Source organism: Lasioglossum baleicum, chromosome 18, assembly GCF_051020765.1.
Source record: "Lasioglossum baleicum chromosome 18, iyLasBale1, whole genome shotgun sequence".
Taxonomy (NCBI): Eukaryota; Metazoa; Arthropoda; class Insecta; order Hymenoptera; family Halictidae; genus Lasioglossum; species Lasioglossum baleicum.
The window spans coordinates 7,144,901-7,169,030 of record NC_134946.1 but is presented as its reverse complement, the minus strand read 5'-3'; the positions used below and the strand labels follow the sequence as shown (position 1 = coordinate 7,169,030).

General features: G+C 34.8%; 3 protein-coding genes across 10 annotated transcripts; all 3 read right to left on the bottom strand.

The window, feature by feature from the left end:
- Positions 1-2: 2 nt before the first annotated feature.
- Positions 3-6,498, bottom strand: Phkgamma (phosphorylase kinase gamma). 2 transcript variants are annotated; one of them, XM_076442852.1, is made up of 9 exons: positions 6,100-6,498; positions 4,242-4,411; positions 3,868-4,152; positions 3,697-3,787; positions 3,487-3,623; positions 3,257-3,354; positions 2,383-2,466; positions 1,686-1,844; positions 3-1,149 (listed from the first exon to the last, which is right to left on the bottom strand). In XM_076442852.1, exons 1-9 carry the CDS (start codon positions 6,189-6,191, stop codon positions 1,015-1,017), a joined length of 1,251 nt encoding a protein of 416 aa, XP_076298967.1. In that variant the 5' UTR covers positions 6,192-6,498; the 3' UTR covers positions 3-1,014. The 2 variants fall into 2 exon arrangements, with proteins under 2 accessions (XP_076298967.1, XP_076298968.1); XM_076442853.1 differs by lacking the exon at positions 2,383-2,466 and having other exon boundaries at positions 6,100-6,497.
- A 1,240-nt stretch (positions 6,499-7,738) lies between these two features.
- On the bottom strand, positions 7,739-13,694 carry Fidipidine (coiled-coil domain-containing protein 93). Of its 4 annotated transcripts, XM_076442833.1 has the most exons (15): positions 13,460-13,694; positions 13,150-13,263; positions 12,983-13,077; positions 12,811-12,922; positions 12,576-12,734; positions 12,231-12,422; positions 12,119-12,130; positions 11,941-11,991; positions 10,424-10,528; positions 10,140-10,354; positions 9,685-10,001; positions 9,500-9,620; positions 9,340-9,424; positions 8,980-9,133; positions 7,739-7,911 (listed from the first exon to the last, which is right to left on the bottom strand). In XM_076442833.1, the coding sequence occupies exons 1-15, from the start codon at positions 13,508-13,510 to the stop codon at positions 7,892-7,894; spliced, it is 1,803 nt and encodes a 600-aa protein (XP_076298948.1). In that variant the 5' UTR covers positions 13,511-13,694; the 3' UTR covers positions 7,739-7,891. The 4 variants fall into 4 exon arrangements, with proteins under 4 accessions (XP_076298948.1, XP_076298951.1, XP_076298949.1 ...); XM_076442836.1 differs by lacking the exon at positions 12,119-12,130 and having other exon boundaries at positions 13,460-13,693; XM_076442834.1 differs by lacking the exon at positions 7,739-7,911 and having other exon boundaries at positions 8,798-9,133.
- A 623-nt stretch (positions 13,695-14,317) lies between these two features.
- Positions 14,318-20,842, bottom strand: LOC143218010 (annexin B9). Of its 4 annotated transcripts, none has more exons than XM_076442871.1 (7): positions 19,263-19,380; positions 17,590-17,631; positions 16,990-17,371; positions 16,739-16,818; positions 16,417-16,663; positions 16,005-16,186; positions 14,318-14,902 (listed from the first exon to the last, which is right to left on the bottom strand). In XM_076442871.1, the coding sequence occupies exons 2-7, from the start codon at positions 17,617-17,619 to the stop codon at positions 14,852-14,854; spliced, it is 972 nt and encodes a 323-aa protein (XP_076298986.1). In that variant the 5' UTR covers positions 17,620-17,631; positions 19,263-19,380; the 3' UTR covers positions 14,318-14,851. The 4 variants fall into 4 exon arrangements, with proteins under 4 accessions (XP_076298986.1, XP_076298987.1, XP_076298988.1 ...); XM_076442872.1 differs by lacking the exon at positions 14,318-14,902 and adding an exon at positions 14,972-15,146; XM_076442873.1 differs by lacking the exons at positions 14,318-14,902; positions 19,263-19,380 and adding exons at positions 15,413-15,703; positions 20,719-20,842.
- Positions 20,843-24,130: the final 3,288 nt, after the last annotated feature.

Sequence of the window (24,130 nt, the reverse complement as noted above, 5' to 3'; positions counted from 1 at the left end):
AATTTTTATATGTATGTATCTTTTACTGTAGTTTACAAGATGAACTGTTTCTATAAAGTTGTTTACAAATTGTTGGAGTTATTGCCGTTCCATTTTAACGCCATAATTAACGCTAACCTTGCAAAATGGTGGATACGCATTACAGTAAAAGTGTAATTACATAGTAGCATGTGTCGCTGATTTGTAATAAATTATTTATGTATTTTTATTGTTGCATATGTACAAACGTAAGTAATGGTCATGGAAATTGTGATTTATTTCAAATATTTGTACCTACAAGCACCTTCTTTGATCATTGAAATATTCCTATCATATGAAATAGTCCCGACTCCTTTCCAACGAAACTGGAACATGGTTCACAAACTTATCTGTACCACTGACAATAAATTCTTTCACGTTCTATTGTGCTATGACAAAATCGAAAATACTGTAAAGCAGAAAGATTATCATTATTTTCACGGAAAACATTCAACAAAATAATTTCACAAACGATTTTCAACATAATACTTGATCTACGCATCAAACACACTCTGACAGTGTGATACTAGTTTGCCGTAGTGTGCTGCTAACAAAAGCCCGAACATTTTGCAACACGTTTTCGGAAGTTTTCTTGTTTATACCAACTAAATTTGTCGAGCAGCGTACAAAATATTCCTACAGAAGGCCACAAATATGCAACTGTGCTTCCGCAGAACGATTTCGAATGAAAACAATCCAATTTGTTTTCTTGTTCTGCAATATCGAGAGAAACAGAGATAATAATTATGTTTACCTGACGATATTGCGCGTTCGGTGAACACTTTTTATAGTTACCATAACACGTTCGAAGAATTCTTTGTTCCTTAATAGAACCAAAGAAAAAGCAGTACAAATATATACCACTCTCTATTAAATAACTTATTTATTTTTTCACTTTTTTGTCGTAATGAAATATTTCGCTTAGATACTGTAAACGTCGACTAACAAAAAAAAAATTCACAATTGTAACTAGGGGGTGGTTTGTTGAAGCATTGGTTATCTGCTCAGATTAGTCACGTATAGGTGCTTCAACTCTGTCTTTGGTGTGTTCTCGAATAGAGCAGCCCGATTTTGTCCTTCGCCCTTCTTCACCCAGTGCCCATAAACTCTGAACGCACAACCATCTATCACCTAGAATAATTGCACAATATATTCAATCATAATTGTATATATCTCTCGATATCATAAAACATTTAAACACGTTTAAATTTAGTTTCGGAGGATTTCATTCAAATTTCACTTAGGCTTACTTTAAAAAGAAAGATCGAAGTTCTCGGATAACCGTGAAAGCTGAACAAATGCTTCTTGCGCGGAACGATTCATTAAATGTACTGCACATTTTTGTGCAGACAGAGTTTCGTAATTACGTAAAGAATTTCACCGTTCCAACAAATAACACTGAGTTGAAAAACCGTTTATTCAATATAATTTTAAAGCAAAAGTAAAATTTTCTACTTTGTAAATTGGTTTGTGCGTTAAATATTTTTCGCAGCAAATGATTTTACAGATTCTCCGAATACAATTGTTTATTGTATAAACATTCACATGTGGTTGAAACTTGTTGAATAGTGTTATCGAACAATTTTCACGAACTTAAAATATTTTTAAGGTTTTGGACTGTCGATAAAGATTTCATACATCTATATAATAAATTTGAAGAATTGTACCTTTCGTAAGATTTTGATTCTGTAAGGGTCAGTGCATGCCACTTGCGTCGAAAGAGGTTCAGGTGTTGTGTGAAGTCGTTTGATACGAACAACTGCACGAACACAAATAATAGCTAACTGGAATCTTTTCCTTGCGTTAAACGACTTTGCCTTTAATTCCTGTAGAAAAATTAAGCAATAATAGAATGTTTTCAGAGTACACACATAACATTTCATTCGCAAAAATAGCTTGCTGCAATAAGGAATAATAAAATACGTAGAATAACAAGAAACTGTGTAAAATGAAGCAAAGATTATAATTGAAATTAATTACGATAGAAAAGGCAAAGCATTAAATAGTTCAAAATCGTTGAGATCATCGGATTTGTTAGTCGTGGATTTTCTCCAGTCTTCCTTATCAATCTGTCCAAATTTTACTTATCATGCAACAATAACAGATGATTATTAATTAAGGTTCCAATCTTTTATATATTATACAATGAATTTATGCATAGTTACAAGTGTCAGTTATAACTGTTCGCTTTCGTACGAACATGTTATACTTACCAAAATTAGAATTTAGAAATGAGAACAAATAGAAACGAAATAATAGTTCGATATTAATTCAGTCCAATGTGTTAATTGTTATTATTAATTACGTAAAAGTTATATAAACCCACATGTAACGGCAAACAAAATAAAAACAAAAACAATTTACCAAAGCTAATTGAGATATCCTACTCAGACGTCGAGAATTAGATGATAGCGAACGTTTTAGAGGCGCGATGTCTTGATCCCATAGCTGTAATTCCAATAATTTTCGATTTATTTAGGTGTTATGTTGTATGATCTCATCGGAGACAAAACAATGATGGAAGAACTGTACGAAGATCGATGCGTGAACATTTTCTTCGAAAGTAAATATATCTCATCATGAATTGATGATGTACAACACATAAAAGCATAAAAAGAAAAATATGAAATTACAATCGTAATACCGTCCTCTAGAAATGTACAAAAAAAAAAGAAAGAAATATTTATTTTTTCTGTTCGAAACTATACAGAGTATCCCAACTAAATCAAGAGCCTCAAATATTTCGCTTATTGTTGACGACAGTTGAGGGGATAAATATTATTCTCGAGATTCCAAGGTGGTCAATGCATTTTTTAAACGAAACTCCATGTTTCCTCTGACATTCTTGCAAAGCATAAGAAAACGAATCCGATTTTCGATTATTTAATCTCGAGATACTTGCGTTTGAACCTATTCAGTAGCCTGTGTTAACCAATAGTATGGTTACAGAGGTCGTTGGTTTCGACTTTTAATTTTCCAGAAAGACATCAAGAAAATATGCACATTTCCGTAAGAAAAAAACGACTTGATTGACGGAACGGTTGAATTCATTGACTCTTTTTTGTTTTAATGCTTTTTAAGGATATGCAAGAAAAGAAATATAGGATTTCATTCAATTTAAAATTATGGTTTCCCCTGATATTATTTTCTATTGTCAATAACAAGCGAGATATTTATGGTGTTCGATTTAGATGAGTATACAGTGTGATTATGTGCATTTATGCAGTGATATACTTACAACTGTATGGAAAAACGAATGTTCCAATGCTTCCTTAATGGAAATCCTCTTTTTCGGTTCGACCACTAGTAATTTCCTTATCAGATCTTTAGGTGCTTCTGAAAATGCAATTAAAATTGAAAGAACGAAGACGTTTCGATAAATGGAAAATTACATTTCACTGCATTCAATCGATTCTTAATTTATTAGCGAGTATACATTCCTGAGTTGATCTTCAATTTCGGAATTACCTGTTATATCTGCCCATTCGGGAGATGTGAACGAGTAATTGCCTTCCATGATATTTCTAAGCATAACCATTTGTTTTCTATGCCAAAACGGTGGGCAACCAACTAACAAAGTAAACATAATTACTCCACAAGCCCATCTAAGAAGAAATAAATAGTAATTATCTGTATAGATAATTCATTAATGTACCACGCGTATAATGTACAACTTACACGTCTACTTCGTATCCATAGCCATCCGCGTTCTCAAACATATTACACTTTAGTACCTCCGGTGCCAAATATCCAGGCGTACCGCAGAGATCTGCAAAAGAAGAACGAACGATAATGCAATTTATACTTTCTTATACTTATTAATATTATTATTATAAAGTAATTACGAACCGTATAATTTGTCTGTCGTCTTTAACAACCTGGCAAATCCAAAGTCTGTTATTTTAACATTTAGATTGTCATCTAGCAGTATATTCTCGGGCTTCAAATCTCTGTGTACTATTCCTTGATTATGTATATGCTGGACTCCTTCGAACACCTGTCTCATAATATAGCGCGTCTTTTTCTCAGAGAGTGTAACCACAGATGTGAGGTAGTCGAACAATTCTCCATTCTTACAAATTTCGAAGATTAAGAAAATAAATGTGCTTGATTCAAACACATCGTGCAGTTCAACTAAAAAGAAATATTATAAGATTATAATTAGAAATGTATTTATTTCTTCTTTATTATATCATCCTTTTCTTCTGGAATTGCGAACTTACTTATATAAGAATGCCCGGCAACTCTACGAAGGATATGCACTTCCTGTAACGTAGCATCTTTCATAGTATTTCCGTCCTCATTACTTTCGGTACTAATATCTATTATCTTAGCTGCATACTCTACGCCTGTTTCCTTTTCTATACATCTTCTAACAGTGGAAGATATTCCTCTGCAAACATTCATGTGTAACTAAACTAAAGGATTAAATAATATTCCTAAAAAGCTAGGCTTAGCATGTTGGTCGCCACGTCACCCATATCTGGGTGACGGGTATGCTTCCGTGGGGGCCCCGTCACCCAAATGGGTCCCATGGAAATCACAGACACAAATTTCCCCGACAACATTTCACCAACTCCAGATTTGACCGATAATGCCTTTAACCAACAATGAATTTGATCGACAACGATTTTGACTGACAACGAATTTGATCCATAATTACTTGAGACACAGTATGATAATATTGTATGATAATGTCTTAACACATTACCGACCAGTGATTAATGCATAATTTTGAAAAATCTATGGTACATAGCTAAACACTTTTGAATGGAACCTTCGACAGCAACAGCAATTTTCATTGTGAACTAACTAGTCACCCTCAACAATGCAATCTAATAGTTTCATTTAAGATTGCAACGCAAAAGAAAATTTCTATGATTTCTTTTGGTACAGCACAATTATTGAAAATCCTATTAATTGGTTTCCGGTAGGTAAAGTGTTAACTTGTTGTCGGCCAAAGCTATTGTCGGTCAAATCTGGAGTCTGTGAAAACTGTGTCGGTGATTTCCATGGGCCCCATTACCCAAATATGGGTGACGCTCTTCTTGTTTGAGTTAATTAAAAATAGGATATTATATTATATATAGGATATACAACATGAATTCCCGCTTTTCGCTCTGTTTATGTTCTGTGTACCGACAGTCGGATTTGGGCCCTGCTGGAAACTTAGGCAAATTATGCTGGGCGATCAACGTGTTAAAAAGCTTGGAAAAATTTGTATTGTTGTATATTTATGAATACACTAAGGATCTTTATCAAATAAGAAAGGATAGTTGCATAAACATTTTTTAATTTGTTCTCTTAATAATTTTAATAGATTGTAAATAATGTTCTATTTTATGTTTCACCTATACTTAATTCCACTAGAAGTGCATAAAATCCTAAGTTTACTCGTAAAAGTGTTCAAAATTCAAGCTGTACAATTAATTATGTTGAACTCGGGTACAGAAGGTAATGTAAACAATGCGAGATACAAGTATCATATCATATCAGATCAGATTCTATACACAACGTACACAAAATGAGTCAGGTAGCGTTTCGAACAGTTACGAAATAGACTAATGCAGAAACTTCATATAGTGAGTTTGCGTTTCACTGTGAATAATATTATTTAAATAGTTCCTATAGCATAGTGCACAGCATTATACAACCTCCTAAAACCATGCTCGAAATCAAAAGAAGCACTATTTAAATAGCTATAGTATTTCCTACAGAATCGACATTTTGTCGATTCGAATGGTTAAGCAACTATTTGCATAGAACTAATTAGGATAACAATGAATGTTAATTGATAAATGCATTGAAAAAAAAATCTAAATGTAATCTATGGTCCGTGTATCGTTTTATTTTTGAAATTATTGTTGAATTTCGTGGATTTAGCTTGATCGAATTATATAATTGTACAGGTTAGGACGCGGTGAGAATCTCTGGGTTCGTTCATAGTGATTGCAACGTATGTACCATGATCTAATAATACAAACACAAACATATCTATCATGCTACGCGTGCTGGGCAAGACAAATAAAAATAGTACGCTATGTTGTTATTTTCTTGTTTCGAATGGATCACGTGACGAACCTTCCAAGGATTTCTTTGGGCTCGTATTTCGCGTAGAATCCCTTCGCCGCGTCCTTGTCTGGCAAGAGGTCGTCTCCTTCGTCTTTTGCCATGATTCTCTCATGCGAGTGTCGCGTTAAAAGCCACCGTGTAGATAGCACATGTTCCTTTAGTTTGAAAGGAACGATCGGATGGCTAGTCCGCCCGATGCAATTGTCATATTACGTATTTTCTCGTAATATGCTGCCCGATTGTTCTAGCTACATTCTAAGGACCGCTAATAAACTAAATCACTGAACACCTCACCACTGATTACGGCTACGAGTTCTCGAGAATACGAACGAAACACGTGAACACATTAAAAACACTCTGTAAGGGGAACAATGGCGACAGCTCGCACAAAGCGACGAACGGAGAGGACTCTGACGGAGTGAGCAGGAAAACACCGACACTCTTGCGAAAGGGAAAACAGACGGCACAGAGTATGTATAGTCAGTCTCATAATTTATCGCACAATAACTTTTTTATTAATGGAACAAATCACTTCAGATTTTATGCCAAGCGAAATAGATTACTTCGCTAAATAATATATATAATGAACATTTGGAAGAAATTGCGCTTCGCCCGACTTACGAGAGAAAATAGTGAAAGTTTTATTTTCACAACTTTTCTATTTGGGCTTGTAACAAAAATTTTTAAATGCGTTAATTGTGAAAATGATAATTTTTCATGATTTTTGCCGTTTCATTTTACTATTCGGCTACTTTCAATTATACGAGTTCATAACTCGTAAACCAATTTCGATGACATTTTCAGCATGTACAGTCAGTCAGAAAAGTTTCCAAACCCTTGTCACTTTTTCAAAGGCGGACCACATATATGACTTGAGTTTCTTCAAGAATTTAGGAGAATTAGTTTACTAAATAATGCATAAAGAAAATTTTAAGAGAATTGCAATTGACAGGAATTCCGAAAAAAATAGTTAATATTGATTTTACAACTTTTTTTATCCGAATCTGTAATGAAAATTAAAAAAATATATTTTGCAAATAGATCTGTGTCGATTATATGCATTTTGAAAATTTCATCAAAATCGGTCGAAGTTGTATCATTCAGCTAAAAACATTTAAAAGTGCTCGTATAAGGGCAAAATTTCCTGACAAGGTCACAAACCTGCGACTTTCACCCGCTTATGCTCTCATCTTGAAAATGTTCACTGTGTGTATAATTCACACAGATCTACAAAACACATTGTTTAAATTTTTGTTACAAGCCCAAATAAAAAAGTAAAAAGCAACTTTTACTTATTTTTCGTAATTCAGAAAAAAGTATTCTGATTTAATAAACTTAAATTATTCGGACAGTACAAAATTGACAAATTGGTGGGACTTCAATAAGAGACATTTTAGAATGTTGGCCAAACTTTGCGCGTCGTTTATGGAAAAGAAATTCTAATTTATTGTTCTTATAAAAGTTGTGGTTTTCATCGACGACTGGACTAAGGTAATAACGAATGAAAATTTAATTGCCCACTTAATTTTGTTCCCAACTGTACAGTCAACCTATACCGCCACATGTCTAATAAAACCGTCACGTGACTATAGCGTCGACTATTTTAAATAGCGGTTGCAATTGTTTCATGCAACAATATTTTGGCAACCTCTATCAAATTCGAGAAATCGTCACTTTTTTATCCGCTAAACCGTCTAAATTTAAAAACAAATAAAACAAGGGACAGTTGAAACACGAAATTTTGATTTACATTGTATATTTCAGTGATAACGAAATGGAACAATAGTTCTGAAATGCCAAATTATCCTCGTGAATACGAATCTGAAAAATAGTAACATATACTACGTACAGTCTATAATTTAAACGTCTTTTAATTTATAAATGTGAATAAAATAATTTTCTGTTTTTTTATTTAAAAGTATGACAGTATCTCATTTTTCAGGTTAAATATGCCATAATTGAATTTTAGTAAGTTGGCCTATATAGGTACAGTAATCACTGTAAAAAAATTAAATTTAAATATGAATATTAAGTTAAGTAGGTTTATATTTGTGATTAAAACGTGATAACTATTGTAGTCTGACAGATTTATTACGATAAGAATTTCAGACTTTTCTATGTCAGACTCCTGGTCAGCTAAAATTGGCACCAAACTACCTATAGGTGCTGAAGGTCATAAAATATAGTTATACTGCGATTGAGCTATATCTTTTCCAAGAAAGGCTTAACTTTATAAATAATTTTTAAGTAGAATTATTTCATGGGTCTCTTTATGCAAGGCCAATAATGTCATCAGTCTGTAAATGATTTAATTAAAGAGATTATGCAATTCATTATTTATAAAACCTTGCACAGTATAGAACGTCTTCCTACATATAGAAAGATTGAAAAGATTTGTGAAATTTTTTGATGGACTTAAAATATTTTTTAATTACCTAATTGTAGCCGACGGTGTGCAAAAGTATGCTAGTAACATTGAACAACAGAACAAAAGTTAACCATTAGTTTCGCATGCAAAAATAGACATAACTGTTTGTTTTCTACCTGTTTGAAATTTCAGAACGACTTAAAAATTCTCACATAATTAATATCAAGTATCAAAATTATACTAATTTTATAAGGATTGGACAGGAGCTGGGCAAAGTTAGTATTTTACTGTACAAACCGTTTCTCGAACTTGTTACGGTGTATTTATAACTGTAAGGAATATTTTCACAACGTAAACGATAGTTTTATTAAAAATAACAATTAATTATACGCGCGGCCATTTTCTCTGTCGTTGAAAATCGCAGCATCTTTTAACGCCCGCCGGCTAATTAATTCACTACAACGCAAAATATTTGTTGGATAGTATTTTTAGATAGTAAAAATACCATAATTATTACGGACCTCGCAGCTGTGCGAGTAAGGCCTCATTTTTGCGACATTCGATAGTCAGTTGCCTAACCGCAGCAACATATTTCCGTTGTTGTTCTATCAGAGAAGCAAGTTGTCGACTGAGCGCATCCCTTCTGTATTTTTCATCCGCACATCTTTTCTCCACCTACAGAAACGCAACCTCGTTATCAAAATGGGTAATGAAGATTCAATAAACTAACTAAAATGATATAAAATGATCCATGTGAAAATTATTACAGTTTTACCAGATAAACTAACAGTGTCCTTTTAAAAATTGTGACAAAATTATAAGGTATTACGTAAAAATTGTGGAGCATAAATAAATAATTTAATGTGAATGAAATTAATTACTTTTGCCTTGTTGCGTATCACGCCACCAACGATCGCCTCAAATTGGTTTAAAAATTGTTCCTTGCCGCTCGTCGATGCCATTGCCCTGGCAAAAGCACATAAAAGAAACGTTAAATATATATTATCATAAATAATAAATAAATAATTCCGAACTACTTACTCATTATAATTATCTTGGATGGAGTTTAACAACGACAACTCCTTGCTTAAATAGAGTTTTGTATCGTCGAGAGTATTGTACAACGTATAATACTGTTTCGTTTCCTTGTGTTTGGCTGAAACTGTGATTTTTACCATAAAAATACAGAATGACCCATCTAAGCCACTTAAATCCATGTATCTAACCTTGATTATAAAGTTCCATGAAGCGTCTTTGATATTGCGTGAGTTCAGAGCGACCAGGAACATCATCCAACTGCCTGGTCAATGACGCAATGGCTCTGTTCTTCTTCGCTAATTGTAGTCTTGCTTTTGTTACTGCTTCTTTTTGATCCTCGTACTCTTTCAAACGGTCTTCCTCCTCTTCAGAGGTACCACTTTCAATGTCTTGCAACTTTCCACGCAAGATATTTAAGTCCGACTTGCATTGCTCTCGGAAATTGTGTTCCTGCTCCTTCAAACCGTCATGCACTAACAATAGTTCCTCCAAACGTTTGTAAACACTGCAAAATTCATATAAAATTATTCTTTTTGGAAAATCGGAAGTTGTTCTATTTTAATGTAGTATGGCCTATTTATTTAGCCACTGTACGTTTCAACAATAAAACAAACACTCTCGAATATAAACAATAAGAAATTACCTATCCTGTTCATTAATCCCCATTTCCTCTGCTTTCTTCAGCGAACGCTCAATAGTTTGTCGTTTCACGCGAGATTCATTGATTTTCTCAGTTAATTCTGAAACTTGAGCAGATAAACCATCTTTATCTTTAGTTAATTTTCGCACTCGATTTTGTAGTACTGTTTTCTGTTTCTGTAACGCAATGAGTGCCGAAGAACTTGTAGTATTCTGATCCTGCAACGAAGTAAAATAACCATAACAAAATAATCGAATTTACCAAACATTTGGCAAATGGAAAATCACCTGACTCTCGGAAGTCGACATAGTTGCATATTTTTCAGCGACTTTAGCAATTTCTTGAGCCTGAATTCCAACGATGTTGCCTACAGCTGCGACACTTAAACGAGCCTGCATAAAGCACGATTAAAAAATATCTAACTAATAATAAATATTTATTAACTTCCCGATTTTATAGGGAAGTTAATATTTTTATAGGATTTTATAGGAAGAAACTAATATAAAAAATATATGATAATTAATAACATTGATGTTGAAGACGGACTGGTTAATGGAGCGCGCATGCGGAATATTAAAATTTATTACTTTTCAAGAAAATACTAAAATTCCGTCTATATTATGGTTAGATTTTCAATTGCCCAGAGTGGGAGTGAAAGTAAGAACTCGTTATCGTAATTATATGAAAAATGCAAATATTGATCAAAATTTAACAACAATAATAAAAATATCGAATCAAGTAAATATGTCGAGTGAGGAAACATATCAAATCACACGTAGTCAATTTCCAGTGGTTCCTGCTGAAGCGATTACGATTCATAATAGTCAGGGACAAACATACGAGAAAAGTATGTTTGGATTTTAAAAAATCAGAAAGACGCCCAAGTAGCCAGGTGCAGCCACGTACGTCCCTAAAACGTACGCAGAATGGACGTAGGACGTTTGGACGTGAACTGGACCTGAAACGTACGTTTTAGGGACGTACGTGGCTACTTGGGGAACATTACAAATGTTGTATGTAGCACTGAGCAGAGTTTCAAAATTGAGCGGTTTATATATTTTGGGACAATTTAAATTAACAGTATCGAAAAAAACAAAGTTCAATACTGCAAACCCGGCTAACGATGAATTGTATCGTTTGCGAAAAACTAAACAGTTAAAATTATCATTCAATAATTTGGTCAATGAAAACGGATTAATAGTTATATATCAAATTGGAAAAAAGGTAGTAGGACATTGGATTTGCACAAGATCTGATGGTAACGGCAATGTACACATTTATGATTGTTTGAATGCTAATCATTTGAACCATGATGTAATAGATTATTTGAATGCCCTTTATAAATATAATAAGAAATATATATCTCACAGAGTATAATATCAAAACAATGCGTTTGATTGTGGAGCATTTGCAATTTATTTTGCAACATTACTCTGCTATAACAAGGAACCAAGCGAGCAACGAGCATACGATATTGGTTTAATGCGACGCCATATAGCAAACATTTTGATAAGTAGAAAACTATTGAATTTCCCTGAAAAAGTATAATCTTCTTAAAACGTACTAAAAATAATGATAATAATATACTGCAACTAACGAATCGGGAAGTTCTTTGTGTGGCTCTTACAATTAGAGAGTCACACACCAAATAAAAAACATTAATAGCTGCAGGCCCTACTAGCCATGCGTACCACTAATCCTCTCGCAAGAGCAGTCCTACCCGCGAGCGAGCGAAGCGAGCGAGCAGAAACAACCCTGCGAGCGAGCAACAATAACCCTCTAGTTTATATGTTTAATTACTCACCGAACTTTCCTCAATGGCAGCTAGATTTCCTGCTAATTTTTCCGTGTTCTCCTACAAAAAATATGGTGTAGTTTAAAAAATGTCCGAAACATTTTTCTCAAAGTCAAAGTTTTCAAAATTTCATGGTCTTTTCATGTCTTTTTTTTATACTACATTAGAAATAGTTTGAAAATCTCACCTGTGGTATATCCTATTAGCATGCATGAAAATTGAAACAATTTATAATTCACCTAGTGTGCGCACAGACTTCACAAATTCTATATGAACATACAATACGAATATTTTCTTACTTTTTCTTTTAAATCTTCTTTTGCGTCGGTATCCTTTGTATCATCAGCACTTGCTGTAGTTGGCGATCCAGGTGCTTTTGTTGAATAGTACAAAGGCGCTTCATACTCTAAAACTGTGCCAAGAAACCTGGTGGATTCATCTTTGATAGAACCGTTTTTGTGTTTGAAAAGTCGTCGTGGTTCGTATGATTTCTACGAAACAATCGTAACTGTTTTAAATGACTTTTATACGTTAATTGAATAAGAGCATCTGAACAATTGTGTTGAGCATTGTGTAACCATATTTGAATACAAGGACATAGAATAGATATTCTTTAGTGTTTTCTTGTTTTGTTACAATCTTACTTTAATCAGCCGAATGTTCCTTATTAGATTTTCTTGTGCAGCTGTTTCTGTGCCAGCGTCTTCAACGAACGAATGCTTTTTGTGAAACTGGTTAAGCGCAAATGATCGAACAAAGTCTGCCATTTCTTCTCTGGTCTCCATCGAGCGTTTGACTAGCCACTGAACGTTGGTCATGATTACAAAGTCGTAAAGAAAGACAAGCGTGCAATTGTTTATTACAAAGAATAAAAAATACCTGAATAACTGGAAAAATGTGAATGCAGTCTAAGCCTTGAATTTGATGTGGCTCTATTCGGTATGGACAATTCATTTTGGGTAGCATAGCTACAATTTTTTCAGTCAGAGCACTGAAATTATACATGTTACAGAATATATTACACCATTCAATTATTTTATAGAGAGCTTACATTTTTTGACCTATAGTTAAATTCTCACGGAACAGAAGGTCAATGTCTACATCAAAGTTGCAAGATTCTATGCACCAGGTCATCCCACCGATTACCTAAAGATTATATTATTTCAATATGTTCTTTTTTATCGTATGAATTATTTCTGAAGGTTTCATTGGATTTACCTTATCAAAATTTGATAAACCTTTAATTCTGGCTCGAAAATACCCCGCAGCCAAAAGTAAATCGATAATTTCTTGAAACTTTTTCGCTTGTTCCTCATCTTCGCGAACGTCGGCCTGGAAAAATGTTTCAAACGCCTTTCAATTTCCCGCGCGCTGTTCGACTTGGTACGTAAAAGCTAAACGTAGAAATATAAAAGCGAAAATTGCAAATTCGTGAATTAACAGTGTGGATCTAACTCAAAAAACAATGAAATAATGTATGTTAATTTTTCGTATAAGTTTTATCGGATAATAAAAGTGAGAAACATACCTCAGTTGATTCCGAGCTTTTCAATATTCTTTTCGGTACATCGTTTAGCATGATTGGTTTATAGCAATTTCAGAAATCACGGTAGCTATAATATCAGAAATGTATTCCCTATATTATTGTGTCTACTGTCTACTGCTGTCTAATGCTGTTGACGTTGACTGCTGTCCACTGCTGTCTACCATTTCGACCATTTTGTTCTTGGATTTTAAGCCAGCTTTCCATGTAACCACGTTTGCAAATGGCAAATGGTTGCAAATGGTCTATATATGTATAGGTCTAAGGCCTAAGTTTGCAAGCTTTTCTCAATAAGAATTCAAAAATTGGCATTTGGCTAAATAAAAAATTAATTTTTTAACTCAGAATGCTCCTTGTGGTTCTGCACAATGAAATACCGTAGATTATTTATGTAATGAGGTGTATTTACATGGGCGTGCTTTGTTGTGTGTGCTATATAAATATGTATTTACAATTATAGAATAGATTATAGGTTATTGATCATCGCAAGTGATTCCTTATGATTTTTAGAAATTATTTTCAGTAACATCTGATAATTTCAGATTTTACGGAGGAGATGATTCTTGTTGGAATTTAATTGTGAGTAACTAATATATTAATTTAATCTTCTATATTATTTAATAATTATATCGATTATGTATCATTTATGTATCGTTTTCTGAAGTTTTCTCCAATCTCCTATAGTACATATCATTTTTATATTATTTAGTGTTTTTAATGCACAAATCAAGTTATTATTATTAGTTTGGTAGATAATTTTTTTAATTACATTTCTTTGTAATAAGCAGACAATTGTTAAAAAATTAACACAATATAGTACTTGTTCGGGGAATTAAGAAGATATTATTATTTCATAAATAGACTTTTATTTTGCAATACAACATTAGAATATAATATTTATTTAAAATATTCGAGCTGCCAACCTGCCGCGTTACATTCAATCAAATATTCAATACTAAATACTTTCTAACATTTTTCAATATAGACAAATCGTCTAATAAAATTGCTAAAATCACATTTGCAAGATAAAAACGATAGATTCAAGAGTAAAAAATATGTAAAAAATTATACATAAATGGAATGTAAGTATGTACGCTTTTTTTTTGCCTTTTCTCGACCATCTAAAATTTTTATACTGATACAACATTTAATTTTCTTGACCAGCTAAACATTTCTAATATCGACCTGATTAACAATTATAGGAATATATAATTTGATTCTTTGGTTAAGAGTTTCCGGCACTCTTTGATAATTTTCTAATACTTAACCTTCACTCAAAATGATCTTGAACCTCTGGCCTCCGAGTAATGGCTGCACTAATATTAACGGTAATATTTGAGTATTAATCCGGATAGAGAGACGGCCTAAATCGCAATCCTAATTCAGCATCGCGATCAGAAGTCTTTTCCACTCAGCGACGCAATCGTTCTGCAAAAGAGAGAAGACACAGGTGTTCTCGATATACGTCAGATCAGTTTACGACAGTAAATGAACAGCTTTCCGTTGACCAACGTGCAGATTTTATTAAAAACAAATAGTACAGTTACGTGGGAGGCGTATTATTCACGGTTTTGAGGTTAGGCGTGCTCTTACAGAGAACAGAGCCTTTCCATAACTTTCATTAATTCAAAAGTGCGATCAGAAGCCGCTTAAATTCTTCGCCGCAGTCACTCTGTAAATGCAAACAGAATGTAGAGAGAATTAAAGCAACCCAGATGCTGTACAATTAGTATAATTCCTTATATCTTTCTCGGGAATGTTAAATTTCAATCTATAAATCGATGATTTTTAGTATAGTGTTAATCAGAAATCGCGCCATATTTCACATCGTCCTGTAAAAATATTGTTTAATGGTCCCACGCAAGGCTTATCAGGTTAATTAGTCAAATTGCAGAGTTAAGTGGTGATATTGGGGAGAACGAATTTTTAAGAACAATATAAGAAATTATTAATATATTTTATTCATCTAGTCTCACGGAGACTAAGTATTGTATTGTTGTATTCTGCGCAATAGAAGTATCAAAAAGGCAACCACGCAACACCATAATCACCGCCGTTAATATCATCAGATTAACATAAGCATCTAGCAAGCTTCGCGAATCGTCGTAAAGAACGAATTGCACACTGTAGAGTGTATAATGTGAAACGAAAGAGAAGCTGTCGAACATAAAATGTTTTTCATCCAAGTAGAGTAAGCAAGAGTCTCTTGTAGTCGCCCGAGCAGTCGTCCTGAAATTCATGGAGAGTCATGGACAGCCGAAATATTGTACAGTAAATAGTTAAAAATTGTTTCGAGCAGAGAGATTACAACATATACATATATGTGCACGGTTATGTTGGTGAAAAGAGGTTTCAACCTCAGAGATTGTTTCTGCAAAATGGTATAACAATATCACAAGACAAAACTTTGTCTACAGATTGAGGACCGAACTCGGAATACCGAAAATCATAATTTTCGATTTCAAAAGAATTTTGCAGAAACGATCTTAAAGGTTTGACTCTGGAACTACATTTAATAGTCTCAACTTACGTCAATGTCGCCAGCGAGTGACTGGTCATACATTTTTTGGTAGGTATCCTTAATGTCCCCTAAATCAATCTCTGATCTAGCAACGATTATTCGGATCAATGTCGTGTCGTCAGTGCCCAGCCCTTTCATTGCTTTATGAAGGCGCTTCGCAAAGTATCCAGTCTTGTCTCGGGCACATCTCACTGAAACAAGAAAAGCAAACAATAATTAAAGTAGACAAATTATTTTTTTACGTATCTTCTTGGCGGATTTCCAATTTGACATCGATGGATAGTCTATATGAAAAATGTCTGTTGTTTTAATAGCTACAGCTATTAATTTTTCCATTGCATACTAAATACATAAATTTGTTCACGTCGATTTGCCTTTGGCGATTGATTTTTTAAAAAACTCGATGTATGCTCTGCCTTACCGACTGCGAGATAGCCATCTTCAAGGGCGCCAGAGAATTCACTCTTGATGGTATCTTCAATACTGTTTCCAGTGAGCCGTTCGTACTCGTTGAATATTTTTCGCAATTGAGGATAACTTCTGGTAATTAAAATAGCATTAAATGCGCTCTCGTCTGTTCCCCATTGGCCTTCACCAGCCTCTACCAGCCTCTGTGCATCTTGGGTAGCTTCCTCAACGTCCACATCGGGATTCTCATCTCTGTTAGCCTGTTAAAATTTTGCAAAATTTAATTAATCATGTGAATTTAGCCGCGTACATTTATATCGATGAATTTTACTTACACATGAGAGAGAAACTAGCAGCCTCTTAAAATGTCCAGATGTGTCGCTCTTCAGATCATCTTCCAACTCGCTTCCATACACTACAATCATAATTTTTATTAAAGTTTTACATCCACTCCTCTGAGCATTTAAAATATTTTCGGAGGTACGAGTGATAATCGTTAAATAAAAAACTATCTTTATATTCTAGATTTACGAAACAACAATGTATAATTTACTCTTGAAAAAGTATGAAATAAATTTTTACTCACGTTCTTTGTACACAGCAGCTATGGTTTTAACGCCATAATTGCTCAGGGAGGCCAGGACCTCGATAAGGGCTCCCTCATCAGTGCCCATCCCAGAAATTGCGTTGTGTATCTCTTTAGCATAGTACTCCGGCAATGGCGTCATCAGCGCTAAAATTGCGTTTTCGAAATTGCCGCCTAGTTCCGACTTCAATTCGGAGATTAGGTCCTTTCCGTACATCGTCTTGAATTTGTCTGCAATTTCGAGACGCTGCACAATGCCGCGATGGGCCAGCACGTCGATGATCGTTTGTTCATCGGTGCCGAACCCCTTCATAGCTTTACGCAGAAGAGCTGCATCCTCTTCAGGATTGAAGGGGTCTGCAGGGTACACTGTTGGTGTGCACTAGAAAAGATTTTCATAAAATCAAATAAAGGAAATTGTACCATTTTATTTATTCCTTACTGTAGTTCATTTAGAATACAGAAATGAATTTGATGTACATATTTTTACTGGATCGATCTCAAAACTATTTCACATTTGAACATTTTTCCCTGTCGTTTAATAATTCATTATGTTATAACAATAAATATTTGTAAGTACTTAAAACATTTAATAATTACCTGCACGTGGTAGTATTGGCTAGCCGACATTGTTCAGATTATCTATAACAAACAAAGTACAAATCGTAAATTTCTAAAACATTCTGTATACATATATTTGAATATAGGCATTTAAACGTATGTACAATTATATATATCGATATAATTTTTTAAAAATCTTAATAATGTCTGTAAGAAAGATCATAAATGTAATTTCGTTTTTTTATATTTGTGCTTTAAACATAGTATCCTTCACACCTCTGGCATTGGATGTTATGTCTGTGAGTCATACGGCATTGCAAAGGAACACGTATGTGCACACAATCGCAATTTTTTCTGTGTGAGACTGAAGAGATAGAAATGATTACGCAAATCATTTACCGCATTTGTGATATAAGAGTTCCATGAAATGTATTCCGTCGCTGATAAAGATACAGCACAGAACTGCATAAAAATGTAAAATAAGATAATTCGATAATTTTTTAATATGTTCTAGAAATTGATATTTTCAATGACATTTTCCTTTACATATTAGAAGCGATCTCGGTTTATTTTTTATTTACCACAATTTCAGTTCATGAACATCGGTTAACCCTTCGACAGCAGTGCCTGGGTCTATCTTGACTAGAATATCAGAATATCTACTTATGCACTTAATTTTTATTAATTAAACTATATACATAATTGTTGCATTGGGAATAACAACAATATGTCTATAAGGAATAATTTAAAAAATGAATAATTGAAGCTGTAAACGTTCCTAAGCATCGACAATTAAATAATTATAAAAAAAAGTCCTCCATACGTGAATGAATAAATAAGCACTGCTGCAATAGAATCGATACGACTCTGTGTACATATATCAACAAACAAGATAAATATTTAAGTATGTATTGACGTGTGTATACATATATCAACCAGTCACGATTAACCCAGAAACGCTGGAACATCAGTCACGAATCGACAGTTATAGAACTTATGACCAGGGCCGGCCTTCTCTATAAAGGGGCTTGGGTGAGAGAAACCAATTGGGGCTCTAAATTTTTTGTAAACTAAAAAAAATTACAAACACGACCATATATTACTAATGCATGTTTATTTAATGCGTGATTTTGTTTTTGCTTCAGAAAATCATTAATTACTTCAGAAAAATTACATTATTCCAGTTCTTGATCATGTTGGGGCCCTCTCAATCGCGGGGTCCCCAAGATGGCCGGCACTGCTTATAACTTGAACTAGTTTAGACAATGCCCTGGAAAAGCCGACCGGCATCGAAAGACTTGCACGAACAAAAGCGTAATATACTTGATAAAATCGATACCATCGATGAAGCAATAAGGCTGTTTTCAAACTGGCGTCTAGAAACCTGCCTCCAAAAAAATGATCACTCGATCCCGACATGATCGTAGGCCCTAGCAACAAGCGTAATGCTCATTCTAAATTTCCGATTTCCCATAAAAAAAAAAAAGAGTAACGACTCCAAAGTGTCTTTAATTTCCCTGGAAATGCAGAGCTGTTAATGAAACAGCGACCTGAGCTCGAACCCGTAGAAATAGCGTCCGCGTCAACGCGAGCTCATTAAACGATGATCTCATCGGTTGAGGAATGGCGAGCGAGAAGACTCGAGCGAGAAAACGTGCCAAAAAATAGATGCAGTAGGAAGTTTGTATTGATCGGTGAAGAATACAACTAACCAGGGTGTGGCAGAGCTTCTTGTGGCGGAATAGCGTGACCTTGGTTCCTTTGAAGTATGCCGGTACCGGTTTGACACGATCAGATTCTCGGAGGCAACTGAATCCACTGAATCGGCCGGCGACGGGCGTCGCATCGCGCGTCGTAGAAACTCACGGGATTAGTGGGAGCCACCAAGCGGAGAACGTACAAAATGGCACGGAAATTCGACAACACGACGCGCACAACTCCGCGTAATACCCGTTTCCACCCGGCTATACATCCGTACCACTATTTACGGTGTGTTTTTTCGAAAGAGGAATCTCGATCTATGTCACAGTCATAACAGATGTCCAGTGTAGTCCTATATCTTACATACTGTGCGCCTCAAATGGGGTGGATAGCTATTATTATTGGATAGCTCTTCATCCAAAAACAGGTACTTTGGGCTAGGTCGAGATTATTGGTTATTTAAATTGGTCAAACGTTAGGTTAGTATAATAATCGTCTGCTTCACTCTTATGTTTTAAGTCTGAACTAATGGGAATGAGTTGGACGGATATTACAAAGTCAGATGCATTCTTTCAAGAAACAGACTTCAAATTAACAAAATAGTCACGCCTGTCGTGCAAAAGGGGAATGGTATTTTAAGGTCATGAGTAATTAATTCGTCCCGCGTTGTTTTGCAGTGTCTAACACGAGGAAAACAGTTGACACGGGGAAATGAATTGGTTTTTATTCAGTTTCTCAGTGTTGCTGAAACTCAAATTCATTTAATTAAAGACTTTGAAAGTACTGTTGGTATTTATACGTATTACGACACGTTCCATCGACGAGGTCAGTAACGTAATCGGATAGGAATTCGTATTGTGCTCGACAAGGAAGGCTGACATAATAGTTCGATAGTGTAACCATAACTTTCTGTTATCTTTTCGAAGACGATGGAATCTTACGCAATCGACGATGACAGAATTATTAATCTATTTAATTAGTAATACTATAAGAAACTAAAAATTGTACAGTGTGGCCGAAACGTCAGTAAGCCATTTTGAAATTGGATAACCCTTTTAGTTTTTAAAAATTCACATGTATTTTTCCGTGAACAAATTCGGATGTTGAATAGTTTAGTGACTTTTGGACCAATTTGTACCAAAAAAGTTGGTACTGCTTAATTATCGTTTTTTTCTGAGATAATAAAAAGAATGCAAATGTAGCAGAAAAACTACTATTTAAAAGAAAAAATGTTAGAATAATGAGATACAATGAATAATAATAAATAAATTATCATGAACTACTGTGCGGAATTAATTATCACTGTGGCATTTCATTTCAATAATTTCAACGACTGTATGAATTTCCGTCTAATAAATAAAACAGAACTAATAAATTAAATAATTAAAACCACACGGTGGCTTCAACTTGGTCTGACCCAAAATAAATTACGAAAGATTTTTAATCCGTCTCGAATTGTTTCTTTACCTTGTCAGTGCACTGGAGAACTGTCGAGACACCGCACCGGCAGGATCAATGTCACTGTCACTAGGTCGTCGAATCGGTAGATAGTTGCTCGCAAATTAGTTGGAGTTCGATATTGTTACTTGCACCATGCGCGTAGTTAGGTAGACTGTGCATCAGATCGTGGTTGTACTGTGTATATAAAGAGTAGTCTGAAAGAGTAAGTGGTGGGAGGCCGTCGACGTATGGATGCCTGATGACAACCATTATCACGCTATAGTTACAAATTGTTTATGCGTCACAGTTCCAAGTTAATGAACGGTCTCATTTCCGCCACCGAAAAAAATCACAGTAATTTATACCAGTGATCTTCATCAATGACATTTTCGAACGAAACCATCGATACTTTTTCGTCAATAGTTTTTAAATTATTTTTTTCATCGATACTTAAAGAACATTAGAAATAATGCCAGTTCGAATATCAATAGTAACCATTGACGATACATAATGATATACTTTGTGCCTTGTTGGTTCAAAAAATTATTTAAACATATATTTAAATGTTTAAAATGTTATTATCGTATTTGGGAGAGTTTGGAAATTTTCCAGTTTCGAAATGGTGTTCTACGCAAAGCATGTGTGTAAGAACTATACGAGGGTCATTTATTGTGTCACGTGTATGACGTCATATTCGTGCGTATACCGTCATAACTAAACATTCATTCATCTCACAGTCAGTACTATGACTGACTCATCGGCATTTAATTGCAGTTTGTCATCAGCTCATTTCACAATAATAGAAAGCGCTCTCTCTAATGACTCAAAAAAATTTCTAATCTATTTTTTATAGCCTGTTAATTATAATTACAACATTTTGTAAATACATCAATTTCAAACATGTTTGTAACATCCACTATATTGTGACGTATGTCCTATCTATAAAATTTTCAAATAGTTAACAGTCGTTTTGTTAACATAAATATGTACTTAAACCTAAGAGGGAAAACTTTTTCATGTAATGTAGAATAATTTGTACGATCGAAAGTTTTGAGAGATCAACGGTTTTTCTCATCGTGTTGTCGAGTCTTGCAAACCGCAAACCGGAAGTATTGTCGTGAGCTGCGCATAGTAACAAACTCCGGTATGTAGCAGTCTAGCATGAGATACATAAAGCGAATGAGTATACACGTTACGCTCCATTCTCGCGACGAATGAAAGATCTTCGTTGAGAAGCCAAGGAATGAGTCACTCGGCCATCACCTTGTCCTTATTATCTGAGAATTTTATTTCTCAGTGGTCCGATAGACTGTACCTGTTATTAAGTTATTATGAATTCTCCTTACACTTTTGGGAGTGTCCCCACTCCTATATAAGGTTACGTTCTAATTATTGCCACTCTGTTGTCTTGATATAATTATTTTTAATCATTAATTATTTTTAATAAAAATTTGTTATATAACAAACGAATTATACATAGAATAGACATAATACATCTTATGCATTTTCGTGGTTCTTAGAGAATTTGAATACAAACGAAAAGATTAATGATTTTGGGAAATCATATCAATGGCTGAATACATATCAAAATATAAGTAATTAGTATTTTCTATAGAGAAACTTTTTCAATAGAGAGCTGTAATAAAGTACAATAAAAATTTTAGCTCAATACGGTTTGTTAAACAATTTTTCGTTATGTTTCACAGATGATGTTATGCTTTTTAAGAGAATCAATATATCATATGTCATATGTCATATGCACATATTTATATCTATCACTGTATGTACTTATGCCACGCAGTGGTGAGCAGCCGCAGGCACCGATGGTCATTGGTCAGTGTTGGTGCCCCTTGCACCGACGAGACTGCCAGCCCCTGTGTTATTCAGCGGGACAGTAACCGGGCGCGACGGGCGCGGGGATAACGTGGAACTTACAGTGAACTGAAATACCACATCGCTAAAAGTTCTACCACCGACGAGATACTCGTCAAGTATTAGAAGAAGAATGAGATATAGTATAGAATGCTCACATTACCCATTCTGTAATTGCCTTATAATACTATCACCGACGAAATACTATCTCGTCTCTTTACCTAAATAGAACCAGACGATATATGACATTGTTCACGCCCGGGGAAAATCAGCTTGGATAATATATATATTCTGATCTGAATGAAGGTGAAATTGCAAAATGTTATGGAAGACAATAGGTATAGGGATAGAATTTATTGAAAAATTAACATATTTATTAAATGTGCAGCTATTAGCTCGATATTATCCTTTATTCATAAGACACTAAAAGTTCTTACGAATAGAGGATAATACCGATTGCCCAGGTCTCACCACGAGGAGGTTGCTGCACGAGAGACCCGAAAGGGAGTCAGAACGAATGCAATATTCCTTCTGGCTCCCTTTCTTACAACGACAGACTTAATACTAAATTACTGTCGAGTAATTATCGCGGGGCAAAAGGTGTGAATCGGAGAAGAAGTCTCCGATCCACGGGGGATTAAAGGCAAATCAGGCAGAAGGCTCTGATTCTTTCAAAGTGAGAAACAAGAGCGAACCAGAGCAGAAGGCTCTGGTTCGAAGGTGACGCGGCGCGTACAATGCTTGCAGTGCAGCTCCGGTCAGAGCCGATACCTGACGTGTCCTCACCAAGAGAAATAGACAGTGAGAAGTGTTCAAACATAGAACCATCTCTCTGCCAACTACCTGCCACCAGGCAACGCAAAGCGTTGAGGTGACTCGGGTAGGATTACGAACAGAGAGAATGGCAATACGAGTGAACAGGTCTCAATGAACCACCCCTCTCAATGTATCGACGCCGAATACCGGCTCCAACCGGTCTGGTACGTACAAGCAAGGTCCGACACAGCAGAAGGCTGTGTCGGAGTCAAAAATACGAGTCGAGTAAAGTGACGTTATTGCAATAATTACTCGACATATTTACAACAAGGATATACGAGCTTAAAAATTACCGCACGCACGCACGCAATTAATTATTGGCATTGGTATTATACTGATTCATTGTTATGATAATTCTATACTGATATACAGATATAGTGATATGCGATATACTGCTAAACTGATATGCTGATACCTTTGTATACCGATATCCTGATAACTAGATATGCATATGTATATGGTATTACAGATTTAGAGATTAAACCAAAAACGTTAAATCGAGCAAATAATACCAATGCCAATAATTACTACAATATTATGGGTATATACAGATGGGCATAGTACAAGCTCTTAAAAATTAACGCACGCAAGCCGAGCAATTATTGTGGGCCAAAAGACTACACGCAAAAAGGGGAAGAATCAAAGCAGAAGGCTTTGATTCGCAAAGAAGAAACATGAACCTGAGCAGAAGGCTCAGGTTCGGAGGTGACGCTAAGACAATAATTGCTCGGGAAATAAAACTAACTTAAGA

Excerpts from the sequence above, each read along its gene's own strand:
- Phkgamma (XM_076442852.1), bottom strand. The coding sequence starts at position 6,191 with ATGGCAAAAGACGAAGGAGACGACCTCTTGCCAGACAAGGACGCGGCG. Across the intron at positions 3,355-3,486 it reads CGAATGGGCAGATATAACAG|AAGCACCTAAAGATCTGATA; the intron begins GTAATTCCGAAA and ends TTGCATTTTCAG. Across the intron at positions 2,467-3,256 it reads ATTCGTTTTTCCATACAGTT|CTATGGGATCAAGACATCGC; the intron begins GTAAGTATATCA and ends TTGGAATTACAG.
- Fidipidine (XM_076442833.1), bottom strand. The coding sequence starts at position 13,510 with ATGCTAAACGATGTACCGAAAAGAATATTGAAAAGCTCGGAATCAACT. Across the intron at positions 13,264-13,459 it reads AAAGCTCGGAATCAACTGAG|GCCGACGTTCGCGAAGATGA; the intron begins GTATGTTTCTCA and ends ACATTTTTCCAG. Across the intron at positions 7,912-8,979 it reads CTTACTCGCACAGCTGCGAG|ATTCGTATTCACGAGGATAA; the intron begins GTCCGTAATAAT and ends ACTATTTTTCAG.
- LOC143218010 (XM_076442873.1), bottom strand. The coding sequence starts at position 17,619 with ATGTCGGCTAGCCAATACTACCACGTGCAG. Across the intron at positions 16,819-16,989 it reads AGCTGCTGTGTACAAAGAAC|TGTATGGAAGCGAGTTGGAA; the intron begins GTGAGTAAAAAT and ends TTATGATTGTAG. Across the intron at positions 16,187-16,416 it reads AGATGGCTATCTCGCAGTCG|TGAGATGTGCCCGAGACAAG; the intron begins GTAAGGCAGAGC and ends TTCTTGTTTCAG.